Below are 24,014 nucleotides of genomic sequence, written 5' to 3' on the forward strand. Positions count from 1 at the left end.
TGGGACCAGTCTAGTTCGTCACTGCCTTTGGCAGCAACATCTACCTACACAAAGAGCCATATTTAGTCGTTAGGCGCCTTTGCCTGTCCCTGCTGAGGACTATTGGGGGGGATACCTTGCTGAACTGAAAGCTGATTGGCTGGCCGAGGACTGGGCAGCTCCCCCTTTCCTTGCTATTGTGTGGTTTGCTCCTGCAGAGCGGTGAGTGTGAGCCAGGAAGCGGACTTGCCATTGCCTTTTGGTTGTTGCAGCTGTGAGCATCTATGCCTCCTCCTGCCTGGAACGCTTTCTCTATGCAGGTAAGTCTCCTCTTTATATGACTGCGTCGAAATTAACTGCTGTGGTGGGGAAATGTAGATACAGGGACAGGGGATCTCCAGTTTCTGCTTCCCACCTTACTACAACTCCCAGCATCCAGTGACGGTCACCACGTCAAACTTTGTTTATGAGGTTTAAAAAAAAAAATGGAGAAAAAAGATTTTAAACGTAACTGTGTTGGAAACTCCTTAAAAAAACACAGGAAAGAAACATTAAAAGTGAGAGAACTTTTAGTATGATCTAGAGATAGAGAGTGATATTCTGAGATCATTTGCAATTTGTTTTCATTTTTTATTAAGGAAGGTTATTTAGCTTTTTATTCAGCAGCTCTTCAATTTGCATTTGAAGCAATTGGGTAACTAGGGCCCAAATTACCCTAGCAACCATGCATGGATGGATTTGAATAAGAGACTGGAATAGGAGAGGCCTGAATAAGAATGATCCGTAAAAAGTAACAATACATTTGTAGCCTTACAGAGCATTTGGTTTTTTTGGTTTTTTTTTTAGAAGGGGACAGCGACGCCCATTTGAAAGATGGAAAGAATCAGAAGAAAAGACAACTATAAAAAATAATGAAAACCAATTGAAAAGTTAGAATTAGCTTAGAATTGCCCGTTCTATAACATAATAAAAGTTATCTTAAAGGTGAACCACCCCTTTAACTGTCAGAGCTGAATTAGGTTTCTACCCCATCCAGAGATCCCCCCACTACTAATCTATGGACAGACCCAGAAGCATACTTATAAAGGTATGTCACAGCATGGCTCTAACTCTAAGCAGCCACTTTCTGGAGATATATATATTTTATATGTGTGTGTGTAATAATGTGATGGTCATGAGTGTCAAGGTGTAAAATCACAGGGAGCATTGATATGTGATATTCACCTGACTAGTTAGTCACAATTACCATTCAGAACAAGGGCAGTTGTGTGCGTTCTCTGTCCGCTGAGCTGGAAGTTGGGGGGGGGGGGGGTAGCAAAATGCTTGCAGTCGCTCCGTTTGCTCTTTTACAAAAAAAAAGTATAAAATGCAATGTATTGTGCCTGCACAATAGACATCAATTTATTTACAAGGACTACAGAAGAATCTCATAAATATGCTCTTTATTTTACACCATTTTATGCACCCTAGTCTCTGAGCTGCGTGCCCAGCCTCCGTTCAGCAAACATTCCCTACTCTGCGTTATCCATTGAAAGGAAAAGGAAGTTCACTTTTATTTGTAAGATGTACTTTTTGCATTAAGACAATAATTTCACTGTAGTAACTGATTCCATTAGACCTATGTCTATAGAGATGTCCGCTGAAGAATCTTTGCTATTTAACAAGAATTTTTAACAATCTCCCCTCCCTGTCACGCCCTTCTTTTTTCAGAAGTTGTGGCTAATTCAAGTCAATACCTCTCAAAGGAAGTGCTGCCAAACTTTTAGCATGATGTAGAGAGTGATATTCTGAGAAAATTTGCAATTGGTCTTCATTATTTGTGGGTTTTTTCTTTATTCCTTAGCACTTTGTTCCACTGCTTTCCAGCTTGGTAATTCAGCAGCTATCCGGTTGCCAGGGTCCAAATTACCCTAGCAACCTGGTAGTGATTTGAATCTAGACTGGAATATGAATAGGAGAGGACCGGGATAGAAAGATAAGTAGGGATGCATCGAAATCATGATACGGGCAGGATTCAGCATTTTTCTGCAGGATTTAGCTAAATCCTTGTGCCTGGCAGAACAGAATGTGAATTGTAATTTGCATATGCAAATTAGGATTGGGAAGGGAAATCAAGTGATTTTTTTATCACAAAACAAGAAGTAAAAAAAATGTTTTAGCAACTTTTACTTTCCCATCCCTGATATGCATATATGCAAATTAGAATTTGGTTCAGTATCCAGCCTAATCTTTCACAAAGAATTTGGGGATTCGGCTGAACCCAAAATAGTGGATTTGGCGCATCCCTAAAGATAAGTAATAAAAAGTAAAAGTGTAGCCTCACAGAGTAACAGTTTATGGGTTATTGGGGTACCCCCATCTGAAAGCTGGAAAGTATCAGAAGAAGGCAAATAATTAAAACAAAACAATAGAAAAGAAGGCAAATTAAGGATTTTTTGCCATTCTAGGACAGACTAAAAGTTGAAGAACCCCTTTAAAGTCTGTGTAATTTCCCTTAATTCAGAGAGGTATCCATAAAGAGATGTTGCCATTTGGTGTGAAGCCAGGACTGGATCATTATCACTGAATGCCATGGGGGTTAGGTGACGTCAGTTTGTGGCAACCCAATGCTGGTCACTTTTCACTCGATTCAACTGTATCCAAAAAAGAGTTGCTTCTATTTGCCACCCATTCTGCTGGACATTTTACAACAATCTGTGAGACTGGTAAAGTCATAGTCAAAGGGGTATTTCACATTTTAAATTAAATTTGAGTATGATGTAGAGCAGGGGTCCCCAACCGCCGGGCTGCCGAGCACAGTGCATAAAAATGAGGCGCGCCAAATTGTTGCCGACCCCACCCCCCGCTCCTCAACAAAAAGGTTGGGGGCCCCTGATGTAGAGAGTGCTATTCTAAGACAATCTGCCATTTGGTTTTTATTCTTTGTGGTTTTCAAGTAATTTTAGCTTTTTATTCAGCAGCTCTTCAGTTTTCAGTTTCAGCAAGCTGGTTGCTAGGGTCCAAATGACCTTGGCAACCATGCATTGGTTTCAATAAGAGACTGTAATATGAACAGGAGAGGACCTGAATAGAAGATGATTAATACAATGTAGCAATACAATTCATATGTAGCCTTACAGAGCATTTGTTTTTAGTTGGGGCTGAGCATTTCTCAGGCTCAAGGCATCAGTACTGGTGTTTTTGCATGTTTTTTCATTTAAAGTAGAAGGAAAGTCATTTTATACTTGGGGGGGGGGGGGTGCTCCAAATGTTTTCGGGACCCGACCCCCCCCCCCCCCCCCAGTGATTGCATTTACTTACCTAACACCCCAAGCCAGTGCTTCTATCTGGAGAAAACTACACCTGCCCAGGGTTTTTCCAGTAAGTACAATGGATCGATAGTCTTCCGGCTTCTTTTTTCTTCTCAAGGCTGCGTATGCGCAATAGAGCATAAGGCTGAACTTTAACTAAAAAGTCGGCTATTTAGTTCTACTGCGCATGCGTCTGCCCCGGAAAAGAAGCTCCGTGGGGCTCACTGGAAGGACGCCTGGGCCGGTGCAGTTTTCTGCTGATAGGAGCATTGGCCTGGAGTGTCAGGTAAGTAAATAAAATCACTTGGGGGTGCCTAATGTTTGGCACACCCAAGTATAAAATGACGTTCCTTCTCCTTTAATTCAAAAGGAAGGAATTTGAAAACTGAGCCTTGTGGCAAGATCTTTTCTTTCAACTACTTGAAGACACTGTAAAATAAAAAAACATAAAAATGCATTGTGTTGGGTTATTTTGCAATCTTTGAAGCCAATGATTAAGAACCCACAGGAATGACGTGTAAAGCTTTTAAATGTTAATATAAAGATACCTTTTTACATTGTTGGCCTTTGTGTGTTCCTCAGGTGCCCACCTACGGTGACCTACCTATTTTTTGTTGCTGATGTTTTTCCTATGTTGAGAGACCAGGGCAGTTGCAACTTGATCACAAGTTTAATTTGACGAGTTTCTGCCTAGTAATATTCTAGTGCCCCAGCAATGTGTGTTGCAATCTTTGCAGATATGCATTAACATCTTCTCATGGGTTCTTCCTATTATGGGTAGGGATGTCGCGGACTGTTCGCCCGCGAACTAATTCGCGCGAACATCGACTATTCGCGTTCGGCGAATGTTCGCGAACGTCGCGCGACTTTCGCCAATTTGGGTTCGCCTTAGCTGGCGCTTATTTTTGCCCTCTCACCCCAGACCAGCAGATACATGGCAGCCAATCAGGAAGCTCTCCCTCCTGGACCACCCCACACCCCCTGGATCACTCCCCTTCCATATATAAACTGAAGCCCTGCAGCGTTTTTTCATTCTGCCTGTGTGTGCTTGGAAGAGCTAGTGTAGGGAGAGAGCTGTTAGTGATTTGAGGGACAGTTGATAGTAACTTTGCTGGCTAGTAATCTACTTGATACTGCTCTGTATTGTAGGGACAGAACTCTGCAGGGATTTGAGGGACATTTTAGGTTAGGTAGCTTTGCTGGCTAGTAATCTACCTTCTACTGCAGTGCTCTGTATGTAGCTGCTGTGGGCAGCTGTCCTGCTGCTGATCTCTCATCTGCATCTGTTCTTCAAACAACTGCCACCTAGCTGTGTGATCTTTTTCACATTCTGTCTAAATATCAATAATAATACCGTCTCCAGAAACACCACCTGAGTGACGTTTTCCAAGCAGCAATAATATATTCCGTATCCACTGCTGTAGTGTATACGTTGCCCTTGCAGGCATTGTTTGCCCAGTCTTTAACCAAGTGCCACCTAGCTGTGTGAGCTTTTTCACATTCCGTGTCCAGAAACATCACCTGAGTGACGTAGTGTGATTTCTGCCCTTTACAGCACAAAACGCAGCGCTGTGTCAACAATGGATTTTTCAGATACATTTTTGCCCTTGATCCCCCTCTGGCATGCCACTGTCCAGGTCGTTGCACCCTTTAAACAACTTTAAAATCATTTTTCTGGCCAGAAATGTCTTTTCTAGCTTTTAAAATTCGCCTTCCCATTGAAGTCTATGGGGTTCGCGACGTTCGCGAACTATTCACATGTTTTGTCGCAAGTTCGCGAATATGTTCGCGAACATTTTTTCCGCCGTTCGCTACATCCCTAATTATGGGAGCCTTATTAGGCTGGTCTTAGACAAGCTGATTCAAACTGCCAGTTTGGCTCCCTTAGGCCAAGTCTGCAGCATCTCTGGGCCCTGCACAGCGGCCTGACTGACCGATAATCTGTCTGAAAATCTGTGAGTCAATGCCGTCCTCTCCTAATAGGCCTCAATCGGCCCGGGGGGGGGGGGTCATTGGTCAGATGCATGCAAAACTTGTCCCAGTTTCCTGGCCATGTCCGTCATTCAGAAATCATATAGAAAGTGCGCTGATAGGAGCCAAGAAATGACAGTGAGAATGATGTCTTGCAGATCATAATGTGTTTGCTTTGAAAACTAGATGCTGTGTCTAATGCACTGGGATGAAGCAGCTGTGTAATAACACTTTGCAGCAAGTGTCATATTTCCAGTAGACGCTGGAAGGACATGTGACATCACCTTTTGCTAGATCACTGTGTTCTTTATTTCTAATCTCTGACATATGGAGCCACCCCGGGGCCTGCTGAAAAGGACTTTAGAACATGCAAAGGATAACGGGTCACTTGCTCTGTATATTGCCATAATAATCAGACTATATATATATATATATATATATTCTGAAAGAATTGACTTTAATGCCGAGATTCTGAGCGTTTTGCCAGTGTTCTAAATGTTCTTCTAATTCTTGATGCCAATGTTATTAATAAGAAAGAAATATAACAAATAGGCAGTGTATTTTTTCCAAAAAAAGTATACACGTCCACGTTATTCCAGTACATATATTTACCCAGCAGCCAAGATGCATCAGTCAGCAACAAGATCATCTGTTGGAATTATGCCTAAAGATTTTTAAAAAAGACATGTTTTGCAACATTCATAAACATTCGGAAACGTGATACCATTTCAGGGAATGTCTCTAAGAAGCATGCTTTTGGCATACAGAGGAACAAATTGAAAAATGAAAAACGAAACCTCAATCAGAGATACAAAAATTGTAGTTAAACTGTCGGTCATAATAATAATAAAAAAAATATGTAGCCTCTGCTAGAACCTTGTTTGTTGTCTGTAACAGACAACAGCATAGAGAAGCACATTTTTCAAAAAGTTAATATCATTTTAAGTGCATATTGTTGTTTCATTGAGGTTGTTTAATGCAGATTTTGCTCTATTAACTTATTGATCTCATAGAGTGCCACAGGTTGAGCAAACGCAAACTATAGGTTTCTTTTTAAGCTTATTCCAATGGCTATCGGACTGTAATTCTCTAACAAAAACTGCAGACATCTTGTTGAGCTATATGCCATTCTTGGACAGTATAATCCAATGCAATTAAATCCACAAATTTCCACTGTAACATCAGATCCTTTTGATTCCAATAGAATCAATACCCAGGTGATTTTGTAGAAAAGTGGAAGTCTGAATAGAAATGAAAAGATGTCAATAACCATAAATGTGTAGTCTTATACAGCATTTGTTTTGTGGTCAGTGACCCCCATTTGAAAGCTGCAAATAATTAAAAGAAAAAAAAAAGTTGAAAAGTTAATTCTATAACATATTAACTGATAACTTAAAGGCTAACCCGTTTAAAACAGAACATGAGAATGGAGAGGTAAGCAATATTAATCGAAACACCGTATACACAGCAATGTGCATAAATCATTAGGTGAAAAAATATTCTGTATAAACAGGTGGAGATTGCATTGATGGTGGAGGGATTCTGCTTTACAAAATTCTGCACAATCTTCTACGTTGCCTAGAGCTCCAAAGTTCTCTTTCAGTTGGACTTGAAACGTGCTTGTTAGGTGCACAGATCCATCTAGTTTTTCCAGTTCACTAGCAACTATGAGGACAACATTTTCTTTTTTTGCCTCTAGCCGTGGCAACCCAGTGTGACATTTCCATAGTTTAAGAAATATGCTTGCACCATAGAGTCTATTATCTTTGGTTTTAAAGGTTTAAAGCACAGTTTTTTTTTCCTTCAAACCCACATTTGAAGTCCAACATTTGTTTAGGGCGCCCTTAACTAATGTATCAGCTATAGTTCCAAAAATAAATAAACAAAAAGTTGTGTGTGGGATCCCCTGCTGAGTGAATTAAGCAGTGTGGCTAGATTGTAACTTTAAAGGGGAAGGAAACCTAGTTCGCGCAAAAACCCTCCCCCGTCCCGCTGGGCAAATGCCCCAAACTTGTTACTTACCCTTCTGCGCAGGTCCAGTCCAGGGAGTTCACAGACGACATCTTCTTCCACGCGATCTTCTTCCTGCTTTGACCGGCGCATGCGCAGTAGGAGCATTTCACCGGTGCGATCTACTGCGCATGCACCAAAAGTACTTCGTGACTTTTGGCGCATGCGCAGTAGATGCATACCGGCGAAATGCTCCTACTGTGCATGCGCCAAAACACCGTTCAGAGCAGGAAGAAGATCGCGTGGAAGAAGATGTCGTCTGTGATCTCCCTGGACTGGACCTGCGCAGAAGGGTAAGTAACAAGTTAGGGGCATTTGCCCAGCGCGACGGGTAGGCCAGGGGGGAGGAGGGAGGGTGGGCAACACACGGGGGGGGGGAGTTTGCGCCAACTAGGTTTCCTTCCCCTTTAAGTGTCAGGGCACATCCTCAGATTTGGGGAGATTAGTCGCCCGGTGACAAATTTTTTACTTATCTTCAGGGGACTAATGTCCCCAAACTGCCTCCCACCGGCTAGAATGGAAATCGCCGGTGGGATGGCACTCAGAGCGATTCGTTTTCCGAAGTCGCCCAAAGTTTTTTCCTCGTGAGGCAACTTCAGACGACTTCGGAAAACGAAGTGTTCCGAGTGCCATCCTTGGGGTCTGGAGTTGGTTATCCTTGCTCTGCAGCAAAGATAAAACACTTTGGGGGTTAATCTAAAGGTGCAGCATTTGCTACAGTTCTTGTCACCAATAGCAACCAATTAGCAGGTAGAATTTACATTCATCAGTTTGAAAAACAAACATTTGGGCGCTGTTGGTTACTACACCTGAACAAAATTCCTGCATCAGCCCATTATTAAAATGTACCAGATGGCATTGCAGCTGCACAACATATTGCTGGTGTCCCACCACAATTTTAACAAATGGGAGTTGTATTTTTACAGTATCTTTAGTGATTTTATGCTGAGCTCTTTCTAATTCCTTCTACCTGGCAGAAGTTACTTGATTTGGTCTCCTTTATCTCTGTAAAATGCAATACACTTACAAAATGGATGATCATCAATAAATATATTTATAGTGTATAAAGCCACCCTTTTATCAAAGGCTGAGTAAACTTTGTTTAAACTGTGCATAAAATGAGTTGTGTTCTGGGCCTCCCTACCTGTATGAATAGTAGAGGGCCTGAATAGAAAGGTGAGTAATAAAAAGTAGCAATTACAATAAATGTGTAGCCTTAGGGCTCTTACAGACGAGCGGTTGAAGCTGCGCTCCCCTGCATTCCGTTTTTCAGCGTTCAGGCGCAGGAATAGAAGCATTACGTTTTTTCCAATGGGGCTGTACTCACACAGGAGCGTGTAGGTGCTGAACAATGCAGCATGTTGTGTCACAACCTGCGTTCGGCGCCTACACGCGCCTGTGTGAGTACAGCCCCATTGGAAAAAACGTAATGCGTCTATTCCTGCGCTCCCCTGCAGCTGAAAAACAGAACGCAGGGGAGTGCAGCTACAACCGCTCGTCAGTAAGAGCCCTAACAGAGCATTTGTTTTTAAGATGCGGTCAGTGACCCCCATTTGTCAGGAGGAGAAGGCAAATAATTCAAAAACTATAAAAAGCAAAAATGAAGTTGCTTAGAATTATCCATTCTATTACATACTAAAAGGTAACTTGAAGGTGAACAACCCCAAGAGTGAACGTAGTCCTGTGATTTTGTGAGTAATTTTTAGTGTAATGAATAAAAAATTATTGGTGGTTCACCTTTGTTACCTTTTACTATGTTGCCAATTCTGAGTAACTTTTCAATTGGTCTTAATTTATAGTTTTTTACTTCTATGCCTCATTCTTTTGAGTTTTTCCAGCTTTCCAACTAAAAAACAAATGCTCTGTAAGGCTACAAATGTATTGTTATTGCTACTTTTTATTACTCATCTTTCTAGATGGACCCTCTCCTATTCATATTCCAGTCTCTTATTCAAATCAGTGCATGGTTGCAAGGGTAATTTGGACCCTAGCAACTAGATTGCTGAAATTGCAAACTGGAGCTCTGCTAAATAACTCAAAAACCTCAAATAATAAAAAATGAAAACCAATTGCAAATTATCTCAGAATATCACTCTCTATCTACATCATACTAAAGTGTAACTTTTTTTAAATTATTTGCCACTTTCTTCTGACTCTTTCCAGGTTTTAAATGGGGGGTCACTGAACACATTTAAAAGACTCTGCTCTGTAAGGCTACACGTTTATTGTTATTGCTGCTTTTTATTACTCGTATTTCTATTCAGGCCCTCTTCTATTTATATTCCAGTCTGTTATTCAAATCCATGCATGGTTGCTAGGGAAATTTGGACCCGAGCAACCAGATTGCTGAAACTGGAGAGTTGCTAAATAACTCATAAACCACAAATAATAAAATATCAAAACCAATTGCACTCTCTACATCATACTAAACATTCATTCAAAGGTGAACAACCCCTTTAAGCACTGCATTTCATTCATTCAGGCAACAAAGTTTCAAAATTGTTGCAGAAGTGCAATTCACTAGACATGCTAGGTTGGAGGTCATGGTGTGTTTAGTAGAGTAATTCACTTTTTTTTTTTTTTTGCTCTGGATACATTACTTGATCAGCAAAAAATGTGTTTTTATCCAGGCTAATCCTGGAAAAAAAGTCCTAAACAATACAAATGCACAGCGTTTGCATTCCTCTTTTACGAAACAAAGAAGGAAAGAGGTTGTGCTACTGTGTGAATGACTGGCTATTCCATTAAAGCAACAGCACGCACACAGCGTATGGACCCAGTAATTCACAGCTAGCTGCTCCGCATGGCCAGGAGATGTGTACTCCTGCATCTTGGAACAGATGTATTTCATATTACAACCATTGCTGAGATTTAGGTATGTATCAAGTATTAGCAGTGTGGATATGTGCAAGGAAAGCTTTGCCTGTTAACTTCTCCTAGGGCCTGTACCTTTTCTGTGCTTGTATTTAGTAAGTGCCATTGAACCTATGCAAAACAACAGCTTCTCTTATATTCATCTGACCAGCAGCAGACAAAACATCATTTAATATTCTTTATGTAACTCATAGAATTTCTGCCCACTGGCTGGACATACAGCAACTTAGTATCTAAAAGGTAATTACTCAGGTCTTCAAATTATTCCTGATAATTTTAAAGGGGGAAACGATCTCGAAAATGAAAATTTAATATATAAGCTTCAGCATACTGAAATAAGAAACTTTCTAAATACAATCAATTAAATTTTCTGCATTGTTTCTGAAATAATCAAGTTTATCTTCACTATTCCTCTCTCAGCATCTGTTTCTTCTCATTCTCTATTTATGCAGCAGTTGGGTGTCAGATGACAGTTAGTCATTGACAGTTAGATCCAATATATCTTAGAGGGGCTCCTTTTGCCTAGAGATGTATTAGAGCTCACTCTACTAAAATCACCAGACATCATGTCTCTCTACATGCAGAATTTGTGCAAAAGGCAGTTATTTTGTTTGTAATGGATTTATTAGTATTTGAGTGAGCTCTTATACATCTGCTAGGAAAGGAAGCCCCCTTACAAGATATATTGGATCAAACTGTCAATGAATATCGCAATAGTTTTCCATTAATTTGTTGACTTTAATGTAACTTGTGTGTCCTGTGTGCTTTTGCTACATTGTAATATTGTAAAGTGTTGCATATCCTATTAGCACTATAGAAATAAAGGATGATCACTCACACATACTTTTTGAAGGGCCAATGTACCATTTTTACTGTAAATGTAGCTTATCTCTGTAAATGTAAAGAGTTGTCCAGATTATTTGTAAAAAGGGTTGTTCACCTTTAAATTAACCTTTAGCACTGTATGATGAAGAAAGTGAGACAATTTGCAATAGGTTTTTATTTGTGGTTTGTTAATTAGCTTTTTATTCAGCAGCTCTCCGGTTTGCAATTTCAGCAATCTGGTTGCTAGGGTCCAAATTACCCTGGCAACCAGGTACTGATTTGAATAAGAGACTGGGATATGAATAAGAGAGGGTTTGAATAGAAAGATGAGTAATAAATGTATCAATAAAATAAACACATTTGTAGCCTTACAGAGCATTTGTTTTTATATTGACCCCCATTTGGAAGTCATAAGAAAAAGGTCAATAGTTAAAAAAAACTATAAAAAAAATAAATAATGAAGACCAATTGAAAAGTTGCTTAGAATTGGCCATTCTGTAACATACTTAAAGTTAACTTAAAGGTGAACCACCCCTTTAAGCAGTGCATAATGGTATAAGCAAATATTCTATCCTAGCTTTTGGGTGCTGATGAGCACAGGAAAAGCGGTGCCTTATTTACATAAAGTGCCCAATGCCCTAAAACACTGACCATAACTGAGGCTTATTTTAGGAATTCAGAGTCAGTATTACAAATCTGACATAACTTAAAACTGCTCAGAATTTAATAGGCAGCTAATTATTGTTTTCCTGGGAGTGGGAGGGTATGAAATCTCAGACTCTCATTGCATATAAAGGATAGCAATTCGTAAATCTAATTAAAACATTCTTATATAGGTGTCCGTAAGTTGATACATTCTTAATTGTGCTGTAATATTTTTCCCATTGTGTTTTTATTCACTATTACATGGACGTATCTAATTTATTATAATAACTCGTATCTCTCTAGTTTGCATGGCAAGTTCTTCATAAACATGCATAAATGAGAAGAGATGAGAAAGTACTGGGGACTCAAATGAATAGTGACAGACATTGGTGCATTTCTGGGGGAAAACTTGCATAAAATTCCCTGTTTAACTGGGACCCAGGCTGCTTGTATATGTGGTAAACCATTGACAGTGTACAAGCTGCTTTCCATAGCTACAGCATTTTTCCCCCATTAGCTTCTCTGAACCTAATCTGTTAAAGGGGTTGCTCACCTTTGAGTTAACTTTTAGTATAATTTGTAGCGTGATATTTTGAGACAATTTTGTAATTGGTTTTCAATTATTTTTTTATATATACTTTTTTTTAGTTATTTAGCTTTTTATGCAACAGCTCTAAAATATGAATAGGAGAGGGCCTGAATAGAAAGATGAGTAATAAAAAGTAGCAATAACAATACATTTGTAGCCTTACAGAGTATTTACCTTTTAGATGGGGTCAGTGACCTCCATTTAAAAGCTGGAAAGAGACAGAAGAAGAAGAAGGCAAATCATGAAAAAAATATAAAAAAATAAGTAATGAAGACCAATCCTGAAAAAAATATAAAAAGTAAGTAATGAAGACCAATTGAAAAGTTGCTAAGACTTGACCATTGTAAAAGGTAACTTAGAGGTGATCCTCATGCTGATTCCACCATTCTATGTATTGGACAACATAAATAAAAAGACCAGTTTATATGGGGAGTTACAAGCAAACAAAAAGAAAACTACAGTCCTATAACCCCAGTGCACAAGTCTTGCTATTTAAATTGTCAACCACATAAACATATCTTATGCAAAATATTTTTAGAAACTGAAGGAGGTTCTTTTTTTTTTTTTGCTAGAGTTCTAAGGGCTGTTTGATACAGCAATCTAATGCATGAGTGCTAACAAATGTAACACTGATATCTGGTTTTCAGTTGCCTTTTAAAGGACACAATGTCTCAGAACAAATTTGTTATTGCTTTATACACCTTTATAAATAGAATGTGTATTACCATTTTAAATTTTTGTTGCCGATTTTAATTGTAAAGATTCTTCACAAAGACTGGATGTATATGAATGTATGAAGTCTGAATATGACTGAATATTGGAGATAAAGCATATGTAAAAAGTGGTGCTCTAATACAGGTTGTGTGGGAGTGTTTCCTCTAGGTTATTCTGGTTTCCTCCCATGCTCCAAACAACCTACAAGCATGTGATTATGTGTAGGGGGGATAGAGGCAAATTTCCCAGTGTTAGATCTGTGTTTTAATCCGCTTGAGAGGGTTCAAAACACCAGTCATGCCATGGTCCTTATCCTTAAAGCTGGCCATACATGCAAAGATCCGATCGTTCAAATCCCCGAACGATCGGACTTCCCCATCTCCCGACCTGCCACTAACCATTCCGATAAAATAAAGTAGTAAAAGAACAGATCAGCCAATGTTCTACTTCTGACAGCAATCGTACGATAGTTATGTCCGACAAAGCTAGTGACAGTCTCCCACTGGAAATCGTACGATCGGCAATACATGCAGAGAAATTAACGGCAGCCGACAAATTTTTCTATCTGATCGACCAAACGAGAGATCTCCGCCGGACGAAAAATGTCGGGACTCTCCACACACGGTCTGAAAATTATACGAATCCTCGATTCGTAAGATCAGATCTTTGCAATAAGTACCTACTAGCAAGTATATGCTATAGGATGAAACTAGGCAGAGACTTGGGTGTTGAGGCAAAAAGTCCCCTGGCAACTTTAAGAGTTGAAATTCAGTTCTCCAAAGTGGAAATTTTTCTCTTTATGAAGATTGTCTGAGGGTAGAGATAGGTGTGTAAGTTATTGTGGTCCTCCCTGAGATCAAAATTACTTGTGTACCATTTACTTTATTGCTAGATTTAAAATATATATTGTGAGCACAGTTTTCAGCACAGAAACTGACGCCACCTTTAAGTTTAAATGCAGCTTTGCTGACTTTTATTTGGCACACACACAAATCTTCATCCCACTGGCTTCACATGGGGGATAACATTCGCTTCACATAAGCATTAACAGTCCCAAATCACACCCTCACTGGTGAACTTTAACTCACAGTTTCCTTAGCCCTCACTGGCTTTTGGTCGACCACAAATCCCAGAATCCTCTCTGGGGCACACTCAAGACACACTTGTTTCCTGGGAGGGGTTTCTCTTTTCCTCTCCAGTCTCTCTCTCTCCAAATCGGCACACACAGGCACCTTCCTTCACTCAAGAAGGTCCTCACGTGGCCCCTCACCCACCTAGGGAAGGTATCCAGGGGAAGAAGCCTTGAGGGGTAGTCCCACACCTCCTTTTAACTACAACTCACCTGTAGCTTAATTACTTACTGCCTCTAGTAAAGCAGCTGAAAACCCTTTACATTTGGCACAGCAACGTTTGGACCTCCCGGTCCTTTTTCAAGCTGACAAAGTATACATACACAGGTTCACAACTTCCTTAAATACCCACTTCTGTGATGCCCTCTAGTGCATCCAGCACTTTAGTAGTCGGTGCTTACTTTTTTGCTTACTCTGTTGAATCTGCAGAATCTGTTGGTTTGACAGAAAAGGGTGTAAATACAGCTGCAGGGGGCTGCAATTACAGCTTTGTGTGATTTTACCAGCAGAATAACCATCACAACTAATGATAGCAAAAGGAACTAGAACTTAATTTCAGCTCCACCTTGGATTAACCTTGTTATCTGCATCACTTTGCCATTTAAATGGATGGGTAATACCTGCTGTCAGGGCAGGATGTTTTCACTGCCACCGTTTTACTTACAAGGCTATGAAATTTAAAATGGACACACATGACAATTTTGTGTAATGCCCTCTAGTGGATCCAGCACTTTAGTAGCAGGTGCTTACTTTTTTGCTTACTTACTCCAAGGTATGAGAATTATAATTCTCATACCTTGGAGTAAGTAAGCAAAAAAGTAAGCGCCTACTACTAAAGTGCTGGATGACTGTTTGTATGCAATAGCTTTTCTAAACTGGCAAGTAATAGTCATTTACATGTGCTCATTTTTTATTTACTTTTTCTCAGATTGATAAATATAGCCCAGGTTTGCCACCTTGAATTATTTTCTCCCGTTTAAAGACTTTTTAACTAAAAAAAGAGACTACAAGAATATTTTGTCTCTGCGTTTCTGAAGTTTCCAACATCTGTGTTTGTTTTATGGTTTTCACTTGGAGCCACCTCTCTGCAGTTATGATTGCTTACCAGTTACCATTACCAACTGTTTTTACATAGACTTAGGGGCCGATTCACTAACTTCGAGTGAAGGATTCGAAGTAAAAAAACTTCGAATTTCGAAGTGTTTTTTGGGCTACTTCGACCATCGAATGGGCTACTTCGACCTTCGACTTCGAATCGAACTAAAAATCGTTCGACTATTCAACCATTCAATAGTCGAAGTACTGTCTTCTTCTACTGTACTCTTTAAGAAAAAACTTCGACCCCCTAGTTTGCCATCTAAAAGCTACCGAACTCAATGTTGGCCTATGGGGAAGGTCCACATAGGCTTTCCTAAGTTTTTTTTTTTGGTCGAAGGATAATCCTTCGATCGTTGGATTAAAATCCTTCGAATCGTTCAACTCGAAGGATTTAATTGTTCGATCGAAAGGATTATTCCTTCGATCGTTCGATCGCACTATTTGTGCTAAAATCCTTCGACTTCGATAGTCGAAGGATTTTAATTCCCAGTCGAATATTGAGGGTTAATTAACCCTCGATATTCGACCCTTTGTGAATCGGCCCCTTAATGTTTGATGCTTACATGGTATTTAAAGATTTTGAGAACCATATTAATAAAGATGAGTGTTTTGGGAGCAAACCCTGGTAGCCTTTCTCATCATGGCTACACTTGGGGCAGTGTAAAAGCACAACAGATGACTTTCCTGGTGCGTTGTGACTACGCATAAGAATAGCGGAAGTAGCCACTGGCCAATTACTAGGTGTGCAACAAGAGGTTGGTTGGTTAGCCATATCCGTTTTGGGGACATCATATACAGGTTCATGTGTTTGTGTTGCCTGTTTTGAGCTGTACATGCTATTCGGATACAACTCAACCTCCTAACCTGAAAAGATTGCACAGTTGTCCTTTTGGTCTTGGAAATAACAGTCAACAGTGTCAACAGATACTATCACACTGAAGGGGAACTTTGCACAATAAACAGGAAACCAACAAACTCAAAGGCACTAAAAACTGACATGCACAAGGCCACACTTTATTTCAGAAGAAGCCTACTATAATAGATTGCCGTAATAATTGTGGTTTCTGTTCAAAGGGGCATTGTCCTCCAGAAAAACTGCCCTGCCCCTAGTAATGGGATTCTCAAACTGGATCAACTAGACTTAGGGGCCGATTCACTAACTTCGAGTGAAGGATTCGAAGTAAAAAAACTTCGAATTTCGAAGTGTTTTTTGGGCTACTTCGACCATCGAATGGGCTACTTCGACCTTCGACTACGACTTCGAATCGAACTAAAAATCGTTCGACTATTCAACCATTCAATAGTCGAAGTACTGTCTTCTTCTACTGTACTCTTTAAGAAAAAACTTCGACCCCCTAGTTTGCCATCTAAAAGCTACCGAACTCAATCTTGGCCTATGGGGAAGGTCCACATAGGCTTTCCTAAGTTTTTTTTGGTCGAAGGATAATCCTTCGATCGTTGGATTAAAATCCTTCGAATCGTTCAACTCGAAGGATTTAATTGTTCGATCGAAAGGATTATTCCTTCGATTGTTCGATCGCACTATTTGTGCTAAAATCACTATTGGTGGCTGCTTTTCATTCTAGTAGTAATCACCCAGGATTTTGCATTCCTGGGTATTCCCTGCCCGACTTCATTTGATGCACATTGATCTATTTTATATCATGGATATGTTTTCTTTATATGTCCTTAATATGTTTGTTTATGAATCCTTGCACACCTAATAATACTGACTGTTTTTATAATCTCTTAAACACTACAGATTGTTGGAAATAACTAGTAATAATTGTTGGTTTGGAGTTCCATGTTGCATTTTAATGATTCATAATTTACCAAAGCCTGTAAATAATATTAGTGTCTCTTCATTGTGTTAAATCTGGAAATGATTCTTATTTTGCATTAAAAATTTATTGGGGTGGGACCTAGACGTGGGCAGGGTGGAAAAACAAAGCCAACTTTTGATCCACCTTCTAATTTTATAGCAATCCAAGTTATTAGTTTGAACTGTTCATATACAGTAGCTTTGATGTCTGACCAAACCATTCTGTAGGAGAAGTAAATCTGAAGCTGTTTTTCTTTTTAGGGAAGAGGTGTGTTTTTGTTTATGTACAAGCTGCCATAAGTGATTAGACATCCAATTAGATACTACCTTTTGTTCAGTTACTGTCACTCCTAGCGCCCATTGTAGTTGTGTGATATGAGCAGGGAGTCAAAACAATTGGCAGAAAAATAGAGGCTTTGGATGAACAGGTTAGTGGAAGCTTTTGTTTGTGTTCCCATTTAGTTCTGCAGAAGCAGCTTGCCAGAAAAGTAAAATCCTCCATATGTGGTGCTTGATTTCTTCACATTTTAGTAAGCTGCCCTGCTGAATTTGACAAAAACCTGGTAAATATGAAATTTATTGTATGATTTTGGGCCATCCAGCAGCAGTTAGTCTGCTGGCTTTGTTGTGGAGTGCACAGCTCCCCTCATTCGCAGCAAAGAAGAAAAAGACGAGCAAATACCAACATCCAGCAGACAGGCATATGTAATGATTTACTCACTAGATGTATTCATATGTGCTCTGTCTGTATTATTAAATATATATATACTTTTTTTTTTTTTTTTTATTCACACAGATGATGGCCACTAACTAAGAAACACCAGAAGCATGTGCCATTTTTGAAGTCTTCCTTGAACTGACAGCAATGCCATCGCTAGGGTGCAGTTTGCAATCATTGAAAATCTTTTAGCCTACCGTGTCTGGTTTTCCATTTTGAGGAGTATTTGGCTCTTACAATGAACGTTTGTTCAGAAAATTCAACAGACATTCAAAGAAAACCTATATGAAGAGTTTCAACCTTTTTTCCTCAAAAGATTTCTAATTCCCCCAGAATGCTTATTAGTGCTAGGAGGTTAAGAAGATGCCAGTTTCTTCAATTACTTGCCTCATGTTTTGTTTTATCATTAATGGCTTTATTGGTTCAGGAAGACAATTCCTTGATCAGCCACGTAAAGTCCTACTCCTACAGGTACCTTATAAATAGCTATGACTTTGTCAACGTTAGTCTGTCTATTCCTCGGGACAGATTGGACGGGGCAGCTAGCTACAGATATCTTCTCAATAACAGGCACATATGTCTAAATGAGGATGTACTCCTCTTACTGTTTGTAAAGACAGCTCCTGAAAACCGAAGGCGCCGTGATGCGATTCGAAATACTTGGGGCAATGAGGATTTCATCCGTTCTCAGTATGATGCCAACATTAAAGTTGTGTTTGCCCTTGGAGCAGAGGGCGATCCAGTGAAAAGTCGTGAAATTCAGCAAGACCTTGTCAATGAAAACAAACGATTCAAGGATCTAATACAGCAAGACTTCAGTGACACATTCCACAACCTAACTCTTAAATTGCTTTTGCAGTTTGGGTGGGTAAATTCTTTCTGTCCTAGTGCTAAATTTATTATGTCTGCAGATGATGATATCTTTGTACATACCCCTAACTTGGTTTCCTACCTTAAAAGCTTGCCTATTGAGACACAGGATTTTTGGATTGGTAGAGTCCATCGTGGGTCACCGCCAATAAGACGAAAAACCAGCAAGTATTATGTGCCTTATGAAATGTATCCCTGGTCATCTTATCCTGACTACACTGCAGGAGCTGCTTATGTTGTTTCTAGAGATGTGGCCGCAAAAGTATATGAAGCATCACAGACTTTAAATACCAGTTTATATATAGATGACGTTTTCATGGGAATCTGTGCCAATAAGATGGGACTTGTGCCTCAGTATCACGTATTTTTCTCCGGAGAAGGAAAATCCCCATACCATCCTTGTATTTACAACAAAATGATGACTTCCCATGGACATTTAGATGACCTTGACTATTTATGGAGGCAAGCTATAGACCCTAATGTAAAATCTATTAGTTCTGGATTTTGGGGTAACTTATATTGTAGATTTGTAAATATCATGCTTCTCTGTAGAATTAGCTATGTGGATACATATCCCTGTTCAGCTGCATGGTCCTAGTACTACTGCAATAGTGCTTGCTTTCAGTTTGATTTTTTTTTTAAGCAAATATTCTCTGGATCCTTTGGTTCCCGCCCATCTGCTCTCAGGAACATATACTATTTTGCTTTCGATATGCTTATAAAATCAGTTACTGAACAGCAGTAATAAATGCAGAAATGTTTACTTTGGTGCACTCACTCACGCTGTAATACCTTAATGGCTGTGTTTTATGTATTCTTTTTTTATCTCCTTGTTTACAGATCTATTGTATGATCTAGAAGTGGTTGTTTAAACCATGCACGCGTATAAATCATAAATAAATCCCCATGAGCACAGCAGGAGTTAAAATAAGCCAGACTGAGGTCAATGGCTTCCTACACGTGTATTGCAAGCAACCTTATGGCTCTCCAGCTCAGCTTTTAGCAGTTGTGGGATGCTGGGAAGTTTACTTTGTAACAGCTAGAGAAGACCCATGTTGGAATCCTTGTTCTAAATTGTTATTGTGCCTTCTAATGTCCAGCTAAAAACCAAATAATAAGTGGCTGAGTTATGTAGTTATGTGTTACACAGGTTGGCAATGGTGGGTTTTACCATATAAATAGCTGTATTTAGGGAATGTATTAAACATGCCCGCAGAATAATACCCAATTGATGGGAAAACTACCTTTGAAATCGGTTTATTTACACTTTCATCATTGCAGTTAAATCAAGGATGGGTAACCTGCTTTCCAGATGCTGTTGAACTACAGTTTTTCTATCCCACTGACACTTTTGGCGGGAAGATACGCTTGTGCCTTATTTACATATTGGCTCTTGTATTAATATAGCTTACAGTGTTCTTTATAAATAAAGCTAAACTAAAGAAAAAAAGATGTGAGAATAAATTCCATGTGAACATATTTTTTAACTACAGCAGGTCTGTTTTACACAAAAATATATTTTTATACTGTAGTAGAACTGCTTATTTATTATAAAAGATATGAAAGCAGGTAAAAACAAACCGCCCAATCTTTTGTGTACTGGAAATCCTTTTGATAACTTTAGCTTCTAGTGGAGGGATTCCCAATTAAAATGGTGCTGGTTCTTGCAAGTGTGTGAGGCGGAGAGATCCATTTCTGTGGCCTTTGCACATCAGAGTGTTCAAACACACATGCATGCACGTGTATTTATTGTTAACTGTATGTTTTGTGTATTTTTTTTTTATGTTGTAAATTATTGCTTTGCTCGTGAGAGCAATTTTACTTTTGTAAATCTTCACATTTTCAATAAACAGTGACTCCATGAAGAAAAGTGTAAGCTGAACTTTTAACTCTGTTCACCCACACAGAAATCAGATGACCGTTTGGTCTGGCTGCTGTAGTGCGTGTAATTACCGCTAATAATAATCCATCTACAGGTACAGTGTGAGCTTTCAATAAAGGCCAAAAAGCACCCCACACAGACCCAATAATAACTACTAGGAAGGTGCAGATGATTTTTTGTCTATTATATATGTGTGTGTAAAAAATGTTTTTATATATGTGAATCAGCCTAAAAAAGATTGGGGAGCTATTGTCGGTACAGACCTTCAGTGATGCAAGTGGCCCAGAAACCTAAGGTGTAGCAAATGTCCCTCTTCAGCTTTAGATCTCCTTTTAATCAGCCTGTAAACTTATTTTCTCTGTTTGTCTAACTGGAATTAGACATTGTTTTTGTTGCAATATATTTGTTTATATATCAATGATAGGTTCAAGGTTTATGAAATGAATGGTTATCTACAAGGCCGAATGAGTGGATCAATACAAAGGTGGCCATATTGTGTCCTGTCTGGTTGGATACAGGATCAAATTATGTATGGCCACCCTAACAACAGAGGCTGCAACAAAAACAGATTTAATTTTCAATGTGATGGACATAGATTTAAAAATCCATATAATATATTTATATAGCCTATGGCACCTCCTCCTATGAACCAGACACAAACTATGAACTACTCTCAAACATCAATGAATGCCACAAAGAGTCATCCATAATTATCAAAGGCAAAATCTGCTCCATATTTTTGTGTTATCACTCGGGTCAAATCTTTTTCCAGAACTGTGCTGGCTTTTTTAGATGTTTTTAGCAATGTCCAATCTATCCTTTCTATTCTTGATGCTTATGTGTGGCTTGTACCTTGCAGTGCTCCCTCTGTATTTACTTTCATGCAGTCTTCTCTTTATGGTAGACTTGGATATCGATACACCTCCCATCTGGACGAAAAATTTTGTTCGGGTGCCTTTGAAGGCACCCAAACATTGGCCATTGTTGGTGCTGAATTGTCAGAAACAGGTGGAATTCTATTTTTAATACCTGTATATCTGACGATTCAGTACTGTACTACATATGACCGTAAAAATGTTAGAACATTTACAACACGGATGCTGTACAATTTGCTTGACAATTAACAAATACGTGAAAAACCTAATTGCATCATATAGTGTGAATTTTTCCACATTGGTTGGATCTAATGCTATAGCACGTGCATATCCGATATATTGTTAATCAAACTGCTTTAGGGAAATCCTTTATCTGGACTTCATGGTCACTCCCATCAGCTTCACAAGGTGTTTTTTAGAGGACTCCGATAACGGTCTCCAAATGCAACAGACTGGCACTAATTGCCCCCACCCAAAAGACTGCAACACATATGTCCTGTGAGACAGATGTCAGCCTAATCTGAAATACTCTCTTCACAGTCAAAATCATAAAGAATATATTTCACCAAGGTGATTAAATAGATGGATGAATAACCTGACTCAGGGGTTATACAAAGTCTGAACTGAAAAGGCTAAAAGATAGAAAATACATTTCTTTAAAGGAACTATTCCATGTAAAAATAAAACTGTGTAAAACGATAGGCTGTGCAATTTTTTTTTTTAAATTCTCGATAGTCAGCCAAAAATGTAATCTATAAAAGCTAAAGGGAACGGATGTCTAACGTAATAGCAAGAACATAACTTCATCCTTTGCAGCTCTCTAATCTGTTAGCAACTAGAAGGGGGGCACAATATACATAACTGCTCAGTTTGTTTGGTTCTGATCCTGATCTGTGCACTCAGATTTAATGAATATTCAATGAGTTTCTAGTGACTAGTAACAGTGTAGTAACAGTGACTGCAACTGCTCACCTCTTACTCTGTGACAGTGTCGTTTTAAGCCTTCTATCTCAACCTACCCAGGAATCCCCCGCACTGAAGTCAGAGGTAGAATGTGCCCTGATATGTAGCGCAAGTTGACAGAAGCCTGCCCAGCTGAAAAGTGCCTTGAAAGAATGTCGCTAACCCAGGGGAGGGGGTAAGTGATTTGGTTTCGGCACCTCTTACTTAGCTTTATCTCGCTAACATTGGAAATATGGGGCTTAAGAGCACACGGAAAGTTAGAATTTTCATTTGGCACAGTGACATTCTGAGAAGAGCTTGCACTTAATCTTCTTTCACCATAGTTTTTAATTATATAACTGCCACTCTGTAACCTGAACCTGAAAAGGCTATTTCACACTTCCCCTCTATACAGTGCTTACTTGAAGGCACAAACATTATATTTTAATAAAGAATCTTTACTCAACTTTCCATAAAACATCAGCCAACACTACCTGAGACTGACTAGTCTGTACTGACATACAATGTAAGGGAGCACAAAACATAGCTAGTAACTGTTTGCCTGGGGATTACAGATACTTTATTTGTTGGGCAAGAACAAATAAGGCAGGCGAGACAACTTTACTAGGTAGACCACGTCATTACAAATGTTGAAATGTATTTACAGTGTCTTTTAATCCGGTTTTGTAGGGTTAGTAGGGATTGCTGCAGGCTAAACTTGATGTGAAAAACCAGTATGGTCCGGAACAACACAATACAAGAGCAAATGTACTGAGCAGCAGGGTTGGCAACCAATAGTTGAGACAGTTCTGGAGAGCAGAGGATTTCCTAGAAGATGTGGCCCTGAATTGAAAAATCAATATCACTTGTTCCTGTGTGAAAGTTGTGTCCTTAAAGGAGAACTAAAGTCTAAAATAGAATAATGCTAGAAATGCTGGATTTTGTATACTAAACATAAACGTGACCTTACTGCACCACAAGCCTAATAAAACAAATTACATATTTTCAAAAATGGCCACAGAGAGTCATCATCTTGTAATTGTGTTAAACATCTTTGCAAGACCATGCACATGCTCAGTGTGGTCTGGGCTTCAGTTGGAAGGTTAAGCTTAGGAATCATCATAAATTATCAAAACAGCACAAGTCAAATAATATCTGCCATAGAAGCTGATACGGCAAGACTGATTAATAATCAAAATATGCAGAGTGCACTGGGTCTGCGGATACAAATCTCTACACAGTCGCCGGCTGCTTTACACAGTCTCTACTGCTTTCAGAAGCTCAACAAGATTTCGGCTCAAAATGCAGAGACTCGTGGTTTGTGCCAAAGCCAATCCAACACTACTGAATGTGGAAAAGAGAGGATGCTACTGCTTCAGCTAGTGGATTTCAGCCAGTGGATTTTAGCTAGTGGATTTCGCCCCCCGTGTGGCCCTATCCTAAGAGATATATGCAAGTATTTCCATTACTAGTTGGAAGAGAAGGTACATTCAATTGTTTAGACCTATAAAACATTATTCTGCTTCTGTATCTAATAGGTTAGAGAATGCTACTGATGTTATGCAAAAGCTCTATGGGCAGCATTTTTCCAAAATGAATGTTACTTCGCTACCCATAAAGAATACAAGGGACTCATGTTTCAGGCAGCATGCTATTACTGTAACACTTCATAAAGTTCTGTGTCATAAAAGCAGTGACACTAATGGAAAAAGGGTTTCCTTGAAACTCTACAAAAAAACTGCATTTTCCTTTCTGTTGGTCTGGAAACTATTATGTGCGT

At 39.3% G+C, this 24,014-nt stretch overlaps 2 protein-coding genes across 3 annotated transcripts in view; one reads left to right on the top strand and one right to left on the bottom strand.

Annotated features, from left to right (window-relative positions):
* The window catches only part of LOC108716979 (guanine nucleotide exchange factor DBS), a 201,492-nt gene that overhangs the window by 66,862 nt on the left and 110,616 nt on the right, over positions 1-24,014 (bottom strand). The window lies entirely within an intron of this gene.
* b3gnt5.L (UDP-GlcNAc:betaGal beta-1,3-N-acetylglucosaminyltransferase 5 L homeolog) lies at positions 208-20,400 on the top strand (the record flags this gene model as incomplete). Its single annotated transcript, NM_001095513.1, is given in 2 exon segments — positions 208-299; positions 17,744-20,400. A coding segment is annotated over 1 exon segment (1,134 nt). The 3' UTR covers positions 19,134-20,400.

The sequence above is a fragment of the Xenopus laevis genome, chromosome 5L (assembly GCF_017654675.1).
Source record: "Xenopus laevis strain J_2021 chromosome 5L, Xenopus_laevis_v10.1, whole genome shotgun sequence".
In the NCBI taxonomy this organism is placed as follows: domain Eukaryota; kingdom Metazoa; phylum Chordata; class Amphibia; order Anura; family Pipidae; genus Xenopus; species Xenopus laevis.